This window comes from Megalobrama amblycephala, linkage group LG18 (assembly GCF_018812025.1).
Source record: "Megalobrama amblycephala isolate DHTTF-2021 linkage group LG18, ASM1881202v1, whole genome shotgun sequence".
Taxonomy (NCBI): domain Eukaryota; kingdom Metazoa; phylum Chordata; class Actinopteri; order Cypriniformes; family Xenocyprididae; genus Megalobrama; species Megalobrama amblycephala.
Window position 1 is genome coordinate 37,302,536 of NC_063061.1, and position 14,465 is coordinate 37,317,000.

Genomic DNA, 14,465 nt, shown 5'->3' on the forward strand with positions numbered 1-14,465 from the left:
TATGCATTGCACAAATTAAAAAAAAAAAGTAAAAAAGATTTTGTGCAGCAGAAAACATGAGCTTTACATTACACATTGGCAGAAAGAAATCATATATAGAAAATAAGTTTAATCTGTTTTTGGAAAAAAACAAAAAAACAATGCACACATATGAAAGTAATCACAAGACAAGGTCAATTCAGAACCATTTGTTTTTATTTTTGCATTTGTCATGATGGATATGTTTACAAAATGTATAAAACTAACAGAGGGTAAAGCAAACTAAGACGTCCAAAAACGCACAAATAAACAAACAAACACATAATTCTAAAACTATAATAAATAGTGAAACATGAATGCAGGATTCTCTAATGGGTTTTGCATTTTTGTTTGCATAAAGAAACACTCCCGATTCTGGAAGCGTCTGAAATGACACACACATACACACGTCTAATGATATCCACTGTTTTGGTCCAGTAATGATGATCTGTGAATGGCTCTCTCATATCAGGCGTAACGTTTGTAGAGAGATCCTGTGTTTACAGTAGTGTATCTTGAGCTGCAACTGCTGTTTTTGGTCACTATATTGGGCCTGAATCACTATGTGAACGTATACAAGAGTGCATATTCTTCTGGATCTATGTGTTTGTGTGCATGTATGTATACAGACATTTGTATGTTCACATTTAGTCTATATCCAGGTCGCTGTCTGAATCGTTAGGGTGAGTGACAGCGGCGTTTCGAATAGACGAGTGTGTGTTTGCCTGTGTGTATTTCTCTGGAAGAAGGCCGTATTCCTGCAGAAGACCTTCGACGTCTGTGGCGTAGAAATCATCTCCAAGCTGATCGGACACGCGCACCAGATTCCCCACCAGCTCTCCTCCGCGGTACAGCAGCAGCGCCGGCAGAGCCGAGCTGCGGAACAGAGCGCTGGTGCCGACCGCAGAGCCCTGGACCCGGCAGAACTTCACCTGCAGGTCACAGACAGGGACAGAGAAATGAGCAACTTTTCTCACAAATACCTCACTGATGCTGATGGAATACATTCATAACATAAAAATGAGGTTTGAGAGACTTGGCAGCAGGGAATATTTTCCAATTTAGTCTGTTCCTCACACAAAGCCGTCAAATGACTTGAGAAGAATTTAAATGTAGCCAAGCAGTTATTTTAGTATCACTGAGATACTATTGGTTTGATAGTTTTATTAATTTATTTATACTGATAGTTAATTCATTTAGTTATTACTTTTTTGTTGATATTTTGGATGTTTTTATTTTTTAATAATTCTATTTTAGTAATTTTATTAGTTTTTTAAAATGTCTAGGATGCAGAATTTCTGTCCGCTAGAGGTCGCTAGAGGCCTATTCAAAACAAAGGCGTAGCTTGATGACGGCAATTTTGAGAGTGGAATCTTGGGACATATGGTCTCCACCTCAATGGATGGTGCAAAAGAATAGGGATAGGATTCAGGAAGAAATCATGTTCATGGATGTGATTATTAACGTTATTGTAGTATGAAGCAGAGCAGGAGCAAGTGTTGTGGGAGCTGAACGAGGCACTGGAGCGATTGCGTAACACACGCCTCACGAGCAGCGGGACTTTTATTATGTCACAGTCGCCGGCGCTGCTTCCGCTTTTCCGGTCATGAGTATGAGGTAACACAGCTCTGTTTATCATATTAGATACATTTGAGTGTGTTGAAATGATGTTATAACATTACTCTGTGCGTTCGCTCTGCAGCTGCTGTGAGACACTTGTTTGAGACAAACTGCAGTAAGATAGATTGATTTTACAATATCATATTAAATGCTGGATGGCTTGTGTTGATAAATGGCATGCAATTCATTTAAAAACGTATTGTATGATAGAGAAAATGCTGTATTACTGTAAAAATAAAGCTGCATCTGATTATGTATGCTACTTCACAAAAAGACATCAGTTGTGATAACAGTACAATGTATTGCAAAATAATGTTAGCTATTACAGTAATACAGCCTTAATTGTTATTTACAGTTATAGATTTAGTTATTTTAGTACATAGAGTCAACTAAAAAGAAAATAACTAATTTTAGTTAGTTATATTTTTTATTGTGTTTTTATCATTTTTAAATGGAAGAGGATTAGGGCCAAGCAATAATAAAAAAATAAAACCATCTCGAGATTAAAGTTCTTAAATTTCGAGAAAAAAGTCGAGATCAAATGTTGAGAATAAAGTCATTAAATTATGAGAAAAAAGTCGTTAAATTACGAGAACAAATTCGTTAAATTACGAATTTGTTCTCATAATTTAACGACTTTTTTCTCGTAATTTAATGAGTTTATTCTCATAATTTAATGAGTTTATTCTCAACATTTTATCTCGACTTTTTTCTCATAATTTAACGAATTTGTTCTCGTAATTTAACAACTTTTTTCTCGTAATTTATCTAGTTTTTTCTCGAAATTTAAGAACTTTAATCTCGAGATGGTTTTATTTTTTTTATTATTGCTTGGCCCTAATCCTCTTCTGTATTTTTATTGGTGTTTGTTATTTCTATAAAATTTATAAATTTATATTTATAATTACCATATTTTTACTTTGTCATTTTAGTACATCAAGTTTAACTAAACATCAATGAGACATGTTACCTTGAAATCTAGATGAAATAAAAACAAGTTTGAGTTTTTTCTATATTTTAAATTCAGTTAACATTTAAAGGGATAGTTCAACCAAAAATGAAAATTTGATGTTTATCTGCTTACCCCCAGTGCATCCAAGATGTAGGTGTCTTTGTTTCTTCAGTAGAACACAAATTATGATTTTTAACTCCAACCGTTGCCGTCTGTCAGTCAAATAATGCTAGTGGATGGGAACTTCTACAATAACAGTAAATAAAACTTGCTTAGACAAGTCAAAATTAAACCCTGCAGCTCGTGACGACACATTGATGTCCTAAGACAAGAAACGATCGGTTTGTGTGAGAAACCAAACAGTATTTATATCATTTTTTACCTCTAATACACCACTATGTCCAACGGCATTCATCACTCGATTCGTTTGGTCTGATCGCGCTCTGACAACGGCAGTAATGTCTCGCGCATATACTTCAATGAGAGCGAGACATCACTGCCGTTGTCAGAGCGCGATCAGACCAAACGAATCGATGAATGCCGTTGGACACAGTGGTGTATTAGAGGTAAAAAATGATATAAATACTGTTCGGTTTCTCACACAAACCGATCGTTTCTTGTCTTAGGACATCAATGTGTCGTCACGAGCTGCAGGGTTTAATTTTGACTTGTCTAAGCAAGTTTTATTTACTGTTATTGTAGAAGTTCCCATCCACTAGCATTATTTGACTGACAGACAGCAACGGTTGGAGTTAAAAATCATAATTTGTGTTCTACTGAAGAAACAAAGACACCTACGTCTTGGATGCGCTGGGGGGTAAGCAGATAAACATAAAATTTTCATTTTTGGGTGAACTATCCCTTTAAGTAATGAATGTTTTTTTTTTGTATGATTCTAGCTTTAGTTAACTACAACAACCCTGCTGACAACTCATTTTATCTACTTTTTTTTTTGCTAGATTTGAGACACTCCTAATTGCCAGCCACTTTAATATTTATGGAAAAAGAGCATAGACATTCGATTAAAAATCTCCTTTTGTATTTCACAGAAAAAACAAGTCTAATGGGTTTGGAAAAACATGAGGGATGGTAAATAATGACAATTTTTGTTCTTTGGTGAACTATCACTTTAAAACGACTAATGAGAATAGTACTAATCAGGACATTTATCATTATGATAAACATCACAAGACATTAAGACAATTAAAGCCCTAAGATGAAACAATTTGTTTCTGTTACCATTGGGTACTGCAGTGCCAGGCAGAGAAGGCTGCCATCCATGGCCTGGCAGGCGGGCACCTCTGGCTCGTAGATGTGGACGAGCACCAGAGTGTTCTTTTCCTCCTCGTCGACAGCGCGCAGGAACTCCTCCCCCGACGAGATGTCAATCACCTTTTCAAAGCGCCGCCCTCCACACAGCTGTCGCCGCATCTCCTCCATGCGCTGCAGACGATACTGCTGGAGGAAGGCCTCATCATCATCATCCTCCTCCTCTTCTTCATCCACACGGAGGTTCATCTGAAGACAGAAGAAGAATGAAATTTTGATGCTGACATTCGGCACAGATCCTCAGCAAAGACCACAAGAACCAGAAGTCCTCGACGGCAAGATTCATGTCCATACTGGCATTATGAATCTGATCTTTAAGCAAAAGGAACTAAATTAAATATATAGCGGTTAATAAAACTGCATGCATCTTTCAGAAGAACATTGTAGCCGAAACCACTTCTCTCTGATGTCTACAATGAGTCACACAGGAAGTGGGATACTCCGCAGCGGTGCAAACCCGACCGTTCTAAAATAGCCCGAATATAAACACTTATTATCCACAAAAACATGGATTGGAAGACAGATTCATGATGTACTTGCTCATTATATACATTTTGAACACACAAAAAAGCTACATAGAGCACCTTTAAATAATAACTGAATAAATATTAACAACATATCTAAAAATAACATAAATATAAAAAAAAAAAAATCTTTATTAAAAGTGCCATTTTTAACTGAAAACTGCTTTTGCAATAAAAAAAAAAATAATAAAATTTTTTTTTTTAACTCCAACTTTTGCTATACTGCTGGATGTCAGTATAAGTCCAAGATGCCCATGCTAACCAGTATAATCATGAGGAGAATTTAATTTTTGGGTGAACTATCCCTTTAAATTTCCCTTTATAGAGTGTTTCTCACTTTCCCTGCAATCTTATCCTGCAGCTCCTTCTGTTTCTGTTTGTCGGCTTCTTCATCTAGATGTGACCTGCAGGTCATGCTGAGTTTCTTGATGAGCCGCTCCATCTCTTTCTGCTGCTCCACGCGCTGCTCGTTCTCCAGCTGCTTGTATTTACGCCAGTCATTGATCACACCCTTCGGCCCTGTGGGAGAAGCACACACACAGTCAGCAGTCTACAGGGATGTGTTGTTGATGAACATCAAGGCAGCATCATTTAATTTGAAGCGAATGAAAATGAGGTTGCTGGGAATAGAAGTACACATTTGTTTTCATATTTCACGTCTAACCGTACCGGTGTTGACCGAACTGCCATCTGCATTGTAGTCGAGCTCCACATCCAGCACCTCCTGGTCGCGGATGGTTTTGGATGCTTTGTCGTCTTCCTCGTGATCACTCTCTTCATCCTCACTGCTGCTGTAGTAATACTGCAGCTTCTCTCCTAGAATCTTATCATCCAGAGTCGTCATGACTACACACTGAGAGAAAGGTGAGAGAGACACAGTTGGAGTGTTAGTATTACACACTGAAAAGTGTCAAAATTACAAATTTAATACAACATTAAAGGATTAGTTCACTTCAGAATTAAAATGTCCTGATAATTTACTAACCCCCATGTCATCCATGATGTTTATGTCTTTCTTTCTTCAGTCAAAAAGAAATTAAAGATTTTGAGGAAAACATTCCAGGATTTTTCTCCATATAGTGGACTTCAACAGTTACTAACAGGCTAAAGGTCCAAATGTCAGTTTCAGTGCAGCTTCAAAGAGCTCTACATGATCCCAGACAAGGAATAAGAGTCTTATCTAGAGAAACAATCGGCCATTTTCTAAAAGAAATAAAATTTATATACTTTTTAACCACAAATGCTCATCTGTGATGTGCCACACATTACGTAATCACATTGGAAAGGTCAAAATCGTCCAACACTGTTGTTTTACCTTTTTTTGTAAAGGGCGTTTGACTTAGTCTTTGCATGTTCACTTTGTAAACACTTGCTCTGTACTTCCACCCATGTCATGCTTGACCTTTCCAACGTGATTACGTAATGTGTGGCGCATTTCAAGCATTTGTGTTTAAAAAGTATATAATTTATATATTTTTTTTAGAAAATAAATTATCGCTTCGCTAGATAAGACCCTTATTCCTCGTCTGGGATCGTGTAGAGCTCTTTGAAGCTGCACTGAAACTGACATTTGGACCTTCAGCTTGTTAGTAACTGTTGAAGTCCACTATATGGAGAAAAATCCTGGAATGTTTTCCTCAAAAACCTTAATTTCTTTTCGACTGAAGAAAGAAAGACAGAAACATCTTGGATGACATAGGGGTGAGTAAATTATCAGGAAATTTGAATTCTGAAGTGAACTAATCCTTTAATGTTATTTTATAAATAAAACAATCATGTTTATGTTTTAAAAATATATATTGTATATTTAAATATTATATTTATATTTTTAGATTTATATATATATATATATATATATATATATATATATATATATATATATATAAACTTTAGTTAATGCATTAATTCTACTTGAAATGTTAAATGCATTAATATATGAAGAAATTAACTTAATACATTCTGTAAAAGTATTATAATATATTTTTTTATTAAATTTCCAATAGAATGCAATAAATACAATATCAGTCTAATATAATATTCAGGCATTTTAGTTTTAAATTTTTTTTCTAAAAATACATAAATACTTCCTGAAGCAGTGTTTTGAGTATATAAGTCGTTATTTTGTTTTTTTGGCACACCAAAAATATTCTTGTGGCTTTATAATATTAATATTGAACCACTGTACTCACATGAACTGATTTAAATATGTTTTTAGTACCTTTATGGAATTTGAGAGAGGAAATGTCATTGCTGGCTATGAAATCCTCACGGAGCCATCGGATTTCAACAAAAATATCTTAATTTGTGTTACGAAGATGAATGAAGGTCTTACGGGTGTAGAACGGCATGAGGGTGAGTAATAAATGACAGAATTTTCATTTTTGGGTGAACTAACCCTTTAATATTGGCATGTTTAAAGTCTGGGTTCCCTTCTCTCATGCTTCTGTATTTCTTTATATTTTCTAAGTCATTTAAACAATAAATAATTACACAAATCGTACACTAACACTATCCTTTTGCTGCCCATCAAGTGTTGGTTATTCCTTCAAAAAATGCAAATCTAGTTCAAAATATCCTCATGAGGAAAATGAGTTAGACTGTGGTAAGAAATCCAATTAGCCCTCATCCCCTCTGGAGCTCACATCTAGGACGAATGACTAAGCTTTTAAAACATATTTTAAACATATAATACCTTCAATATGAATGTATACAATTATAAACTATATTTCGTACGAAATATGTATAAATATATCCCGTCTAAAAAAAGTAAACAGATATTAGCTAATCTGTCAAACATGATCTGCTACCTGTATATAAACATCAGATAATGTTTGTGAGAAACATCAAACTATCTACATTAATATTCAATACTATTCACTTACAGGGCGTCTAATTTGCCAATAAAAATCGACCAAAAATTAAATAAAAATGAGATTTTCGATGAATGTTTGTTAGCATGTTATGTTAACATGCTAGTATACTAGCTAGTCGGTTACCGCAACACAACACGGCATTAATGATAAAATAAAGTATATGTATTAGAAATAAGATGTGTTTTATGATTATTAAAGCATTTATAATCAGGTAACCCGATTGAATCTTACCGAAATCTGGTTTCTTTATCGTAGCTAATCGCTGAAAAGCCACTTCAGATTCTACACTGGCTCTACAGCGCAAGCACGCGTACTGACCAATCACAGCGCAGAAGAGATGACTGACATGAGTATAGGCCAATGAGAGCTTCAAGCGATTGACAGAAGGCGTTCCAAATATGCTTTTTTAACCTTTTGTTTTCAACATCCACCAGCTGCTCTCTCTCTTCATCAACAACAGATTAACGCAACAGTTTAAGCATTATTGTATTTGAGTATTTTTTTTATAATCTTCTTTGAGTTGTTAGAGGAACTTAATAATTTCATAAATATCAATTTTTAAGTTGATTGCTGAAAAAAATTTTCAGAGTAATTTCAGCATCACTGAGTTGGAACCAATTAATTTGATCTATTTCAATTCAAATAAACAGCTAGCATAGAATGTGTTAAATGTAACTTAAATAAATTTCATGCAAGACCCTGCAAGAGATTTGTCACCGGCATTGTGTGTTAATTTTTATTATGGCTGATGTAGTGTTCACCTTCATCTAAACAACCAGCCCACAACCTAACCATGAGCACTACCCAATACACGGAAACCTACAATGGATTAAAAGAAAATCCAAAACCACATAGGGGACTTTTTTATTTCAGAAGACCACTGTGTATTTCTCAGAATGTGCATCCTAACCCTAACCCACAATCCAATCCATTAATATGAAGAGCTCCTATGAATGCATGCATTAAATGCACAAATATAGGTATATGCTTGTTTTTAATCTGTATAACAATATGGGCCATAAATAAAAACGGTTCACATTTACATATGCAGAAGTGACTCACAAAAAGCATCATGTTTGTCCTAATAAGTGACACTCACACAACACTAATTTCAGTCACTCACCACACACACACACACACACACACACACACACACACACACACACACACACACACACACGCACACACACACAAATTTGCAAAAACCACATTTGCACTCTCACACACTGGTCTTATCCTGAGCTGTCTTTTATTTAGTAACAAGAAGAGTTTACAATCTGTTCTCTGAAATACAGTGGTGTGAAAAAGTGCTTGACCCCTTCCTGATTTTCTATTTTTATGCATGTTTGTCACACTTTAATGTTTCAGATCATCAAACAAATTTAAATATGAATCAAAGATAACACAAGTAAACACAACATGCAGTTTTTAAATTAAGGTTTTTATTATGAAGGGAAAACAAAATCCAAACCTACATGGTCCTGTGTGAAAAGGTGCTTGCCCCCTAAACTTAATTACTGGTTGGGTCACCCTTAGCAGAAACAACTGCAATCAAGCGTTTGTGATAACTTGCAATGATTCTGTTACAGCGCTGTGGAGGAATTTTGGCCCACTCATCTTTGCAGAACTGTTGTAATTCAGCCACATTGGAGGGTTTTCGAGCATGAAGCACCTTTTTAAGGTCATGCCACAGCATCTCAATAGGATTGAGGTAGACTTTGACTAAGCCACTCCAAAGTCTTCATTTTGTTTTTCTTCAGCCATTCAGTGGTGGACTTGCTGGTGTGTTTTGGATCATTGTCCTGCTGCAGAACCCAAGTTTGCTTCAGCTTGAGGTCACGAACAGATGGCCGGACATTGTCCTTCAGGATTTTTGGTAGACAGCAGAATTCATAGTTCCATTTATCACAGCAAGTCTTCCAGGTCCTGAGGCAGCAAAACAGCCCCATAACATCACACTACCACCACCATATTTTACTGTTGGTATGATGTTTTTTTCTGAAATGCTGTGTTACTTTTATGCCAGACGTAATGGGACACACACCTTCCTAAAAGTTCAACTTTTGTCTCGTCAGTCCACAGAGTATTTTCCCAAAGTCTTGGGGATCATCAAGATGTTTTCTGGCAAAACTGAGATGAGCCTTTATGTTCTTTTTTGCTCAGCAGCGGTTTTCATCTTGGAACTCTGCCATGCAGGCCATTTGTGCCCAGTCTCTTTCTTATGTACTGAATATAGAGCTTGTATTTGATCTGTACTATCCTTGGTGTTCTGATGTGATAAACTGAAAAGTATACTGGATGTTTTATGAAATAAAATATCACCTTGTTTCTTGTGTGCTTTGAAAGACTGCAAGAGTACTGCAGTAACACAAAATGTTATAATTTATGAAAAAATGTGATCAAATATGATCATTAAAAATAAAGATATGTTTAGTTTTTTTATACAATATTTGCATTCAATGTCAGGATTTTCCTGTTCACAGTTACAGATCACAAAGACATCTTAATTGTTTATTTTAACCTATAATATACACTGATAAGCCAAAATATTATGACCAATCACATGTGAAGTGAATATCACTAATCATCTGCTGACAAAGCCATTTATTAAAGGGATAGTTCACACAAAAATGAAAACAGTGGAAATGTAACATTTTGTAAAAATAAATAAATGAATAAATAAATAAAAAAACTGAGTTATGGCCCTGAAAATTGAATCTTATCTATTTCAAATAAAATGAACTGCTACTATACTAAATATAACTTATCATGGAAATGTAATACCATTCACCCCATTAGTTTGACTTTAATTTAGTATAAACCATCATGAAGCCTCTCACGCCCTGACCAGACGCTGCACTCTTCAGAATAATGGTAACCACAAAATCTAACACAACTATTCAAGATCTCAACCATAACAGCTCTAAACAATAACAAGTGTTTCTTTTTGCTAAAAAACACATAAAAACATAAATGAACAATTTCGACATGTATTCTCCTTATCCAGTCCTATGCATCATTCACTTTCATTACCCTACTTAAAGCTGATCATAAGGTATTTCGGAAGGGAAAACATTTATCATGAGTGTTTGAGTGTGTCAAGTGTGTGTAGGACTTCACAAAGTTTCCTTGTTGAACCCACCCCTTTCTGAACAGACATAAAAGGAACAGAAACATTGTGATTTCATTCTCTTCCTGACACATGATGGATCTGCGAGTCTCTGTCGTTCTTCTTTTCTTTTTTTCACTGGAGGTACAAAAACAGCAAGTATTGAATGTATTATTTGGTACACTGAGATCACTGAATGTCTCTCTCTGTCTTTAAGGATATTCTCTCAAGTGTTACTCTTGTTCATCTGCTTTGACGGCTTCCTGTGAAGCAAAAGAGGAAACATGTCCAGTTGGATCTTCTAAATGTCTAACCAGTACAGTGGAACAATCAGTTGGTAAGTTCAGTGTGATGTGGAAATTTACTGTCGTAGTTTACTGAAAGTGATAATATGAAGTAGAAATATATGTTAATCTCATCACATAATTGCAATTATTTGTCTATTGCAAGAGGAACATGATTTCTGGAATTGCTTCTTTAGCCTATTATATAGGAAGTTTGTCCTTTTTACAGGTTCCACTAAGGTTTCCGCCATAACTAAAGGGTGTTCAGAGATATGTGATCCAGGGACCCATCAGCTGCCAACTGGAGGGACAGTGACTGTCCGCTGCTGTGACACTGATCTCTGCAATGCAGCAGGTATTGTTCTTTATTTGACCATTTGCTAATTTACATTTACATGTATTCATCTATCAGTTGCCTTTTCCCATAACCACTATTATAATAATTCAAAGTCATTGTTCATAAGGAGCACAATATCAAATTTCAAGAGTAGTCAAGAATAGTGTAAAGCAGAACAGCTTGAAAATGAGTTTTTGAATTAGTCAAATGTTTTCTGAGGTTTTTTTTTTATTGTTTTAGAAAATTGTGACATTTATTCAACTAATTAATTCACTATTATTATTTGTATTATTATTATTAGTATAATACCAGTTTTCTTTATCATCTTGATTAGATGGAGTGTTTAAGGGAAGCTTCCTCCTGCTCTTCTCTCCTCTGCTCTTCTACTTCCTGTTTCAGTGAGTCCAGATTCAAGACTTCAGATTCTACAGTGAAGATCAGTGAATATGAGACACATTCTGATGCATTACTATAGTTCACTGAATAAAAGTTTTGTTGCTCTGCTGTTCTTTGTATCATGATTTGAGGAACTCAGAAATATACATTTTAATAAACAAATACGAAACAAATATACTGCATCATCATTATAAGCAGATTGTCTTTATAGCCAAATAATTATTCATAAAACAATCAAAACATAAACATTTCTTTTATACACAGAAAAACAGATATTTTAAGATGAGTAAGAGTATGTGAGATGTGTTTTTCATTTGGAAACTTGTGTATCCAGGGCTTGACATTAACTTTTTTGCTCACCAGCCACTGTGGCTAGTGGTTTTACAAAGTTACCACTCAGCATTTTCACTGCCCACAATTTTGCTGTTGGGAAATTACATTTTATATGATTAAAGTTGACTTTGACATGCTAAAATTACTTGATTTTGAGTCATTTTACTTGATGAGCTAGATTTAAAACCCTTTCAAACTTTCAAATGCCGATTGACCACCCAAATCAAGACTAGGCTTACATGGTATATCAGCTGGTATGTACGGGTGGGCAAGGGGTGGGTAATATGACCATAATATGATACATTTTATAATTGTGTATGTTATTTTTGTTAGGCTATATAAAAAGAACAAAGAAGCAAATTAGCAAATTACAAATACAATAGTAAATTAAATAGCCTTTTTTTTCAGATACAGTAGGCTTATTTAACATTTAACATCTTTTGTCATTTGATTAACATTAATGACAGACAGGTATTTAATTGGGCTGCTGAATGCATGAACACATATCCAGTTTTTACCGGTTTTTACCAACCTGTTTACGTACACTTAAAGGTGCCATCGAATTGAAAATTGAATTTACTTCGGCATAGTTGAATAACAAGAGTTCAGTACATGGAAATGACATACAGTGAGTCTCAAACACCATTGTTTCCTCCTTCTTATGTAAATCTCATTTGTTTAAAAGACAGCTCATGTTCAAGGCATTAGACAAGGGCAGCCAGTATTAACGTCTGGATCTGTGCACAGCTGAATCATCAAACTAGGTAAGCAAGCAAGAACAATAGCGAAAAATGGCAGATGGAGCGATAATAACTGACATGATCCATGATTACATGATATTTTTAGTGATATTTGTAAATTGTCTTTCTAAATGTTTCGTTAGCATGTTGCTAATGTACTGTTAAATGTGGTTAAAGTTACCATCGTTTATTACTGTATTCACGGAGACAAGAGCCGTCGCTATTTTCATTATTAAACACTTGCAGTCTGTATAATGCATAAACACAACTTCATTCTTTATAAATCTCTTCAACAGTGTGTAATGTTAGCTTTAGCCACGGAGCACTATCAAACTCATTCAGAATCAAATGTAAACATCCAAATAAATACTATACTCACATGATCCGATGTATGCATGCAGGATGCATGACGAACATCTTGTAAAGATCCATTTTTAGGGTTATATTAGCTGTGTGAACTTTGTTTATGCACTGTTTAAGGCAGTCGAGAGCTCGGGAGGGGGCGGAGAGCGCGCCATTTAAAGGGGCCGCAGCATGAATCGGCGCATTTCTAATTATGCCTCAAAATAGGCAGTTAAAAAAATTAATTAAAAAAAATCTATGGGGTATTTTGAGTTGCAACTTCACAGACACATTCAGGGGACACCTTAGACTTATATCACATCTTGTAAAAAAACGTTCGATGGCACCTTTAAGCCACATTTGACAAATGTGTGTGCGCGTGTATTTGACTACAAGCGCAAGGAAAGGAGATCTGATCGTGCGCACTTTCAGCTGAAATCTACCAGCATTTGGCGGGTGTTAATGTCAAGCCCCGCGTGTATCTACAAATCATGAAATTGTGTTTTTGGGTTAACTAATTACAAGATTCATATATTTATTTTCTTACTCAGTGACACTCACACAACCACACACACACACAAATGTACACACACGTCAAATGTAACGGAAATATGTGTTCTGTGTAATGACTGAGACAAATCAGACACAATTATTTGTTAGTTAACCAATAGTTTTAAGCTCACTCTGGGATCTGGCTTCCATCCCCGAGAAGTTCTTAGTTACAAGTTTTATTGCACCAAAGAATGTGGCTGCCGCATTGAGAGCAGAGAAGAGACACACAAAAACGTGCATCTTTCCTGCATTATCCACACATAACACAGACTCTCTTGCATTAATGTATAGACAGACTGTTCTAAAAATGAACATGCACATTCCCAGGAAATGGTATCCATTATTACCGTTGCTGTATTACAATCATTGTATTCACGTATGTATGTGTATGTTTTATGATACATTTAAGGTAACTTCAATCATGCCATGTTTAGTGTCTATGCGTTCATATCGAAAAGATTTAAATGCTTGTGTATGCGGTATGTCCATACTTGTGCAACACATCAGTATTACAAGAATCTTTAATAGTTCTTATTCAAAAACTCAGCTTGTTAATCTTTCTTGGTCGTAAAAGCCCTGACAGGAGGTGTGTTGTCGCCTGGAAATACAACACCTTCACTGGCTACATCAACTTTAAGAGGTTGGACTTTGACCAGAGGTTAAAAGCTAGAGAACAATGCCACTCCCTCTCTTTCCTTGCGTCTGGGACCACTGAACAGACTTCTCCTTGCTGCAGGCCTCTTCAGGCCAAGGCCTACAAACCAGCCATGTGCTCAACATCCAACATAGAAAAGACTGGCAACAACTTCAGACGAAATCCTCAAGATCTCTCCTCAACCTGCAGATCCGACGCTCCTCAGCCTAAAGGCATCTTGCAAGTATCGTACATTTGAACACTAAACAGTGATTTAGTATTGATTTGTAATACCCTTGCTATTGCTGAAGAAACTGATAATTCCTTTCCAGATTGTCTTTGACTTTTTCCTATAGCTCTAGTAACAGTACCTCTTCCGGTTCAACTCTATCATTACTCATTCTGACCTCCGTATGTGTGTG

At 35.6% G+C, this 14,465-nt stretch overlaps 2 protein-coding genes across 2 annotated transcripts; one reads left to right on the top strand and one right to left on the bottom strand.

Annotated features, from left to right (window-relative positions):
- Positions 1 to 177: 177 nt before the first annotated feature.
- Positions 178 to 7,684, bottom strand: pdcl (phosducin-like). Its single transcript, XM_048166575.1, has 5 exons — positions 7,548 to 7,684; positions 5,113 to 5,296; positions 4,781 to 4,962; positions 3,830 to 4,108; positions 178 to 950 (listed from the first exon to the last, which is right to left on the bottom strand). Exons 2-5 carry the CDS (start codon positions 5,285 to 5,287, stop codon positions 666 to 668), a joined length of 921 nt encoding a protein of 306 aa, XP_048022532.1. The 5' UTR covers positions 5,288 to 5,296; positions 7,548 to 7,684; the 3' UTR covers positions 178 to 665.
- Positions 7,685 to 10,478: 2,794 nt separating this feature from the next.
- Positions 10,479 to 11,615, top strand: LOC125252319 (long neurotoxin 1-like; the record flags this gene model as incomplete). Its single annotated transcript, XM_048165502.1, has 4 exons — positions 10,479 to 10,569; positions 10,643 to 10,762; positions 10,939 to 11,064; positions 11,381 to 11,615. Coding segments are annotated over 4 exons (405 nt in total), but the record flags the coding sequence as incomplete, so codon positions are not given.
- Between the last annotated feature and the right edge of the window lie 2,850 nt (positions 11,616 to 14,465).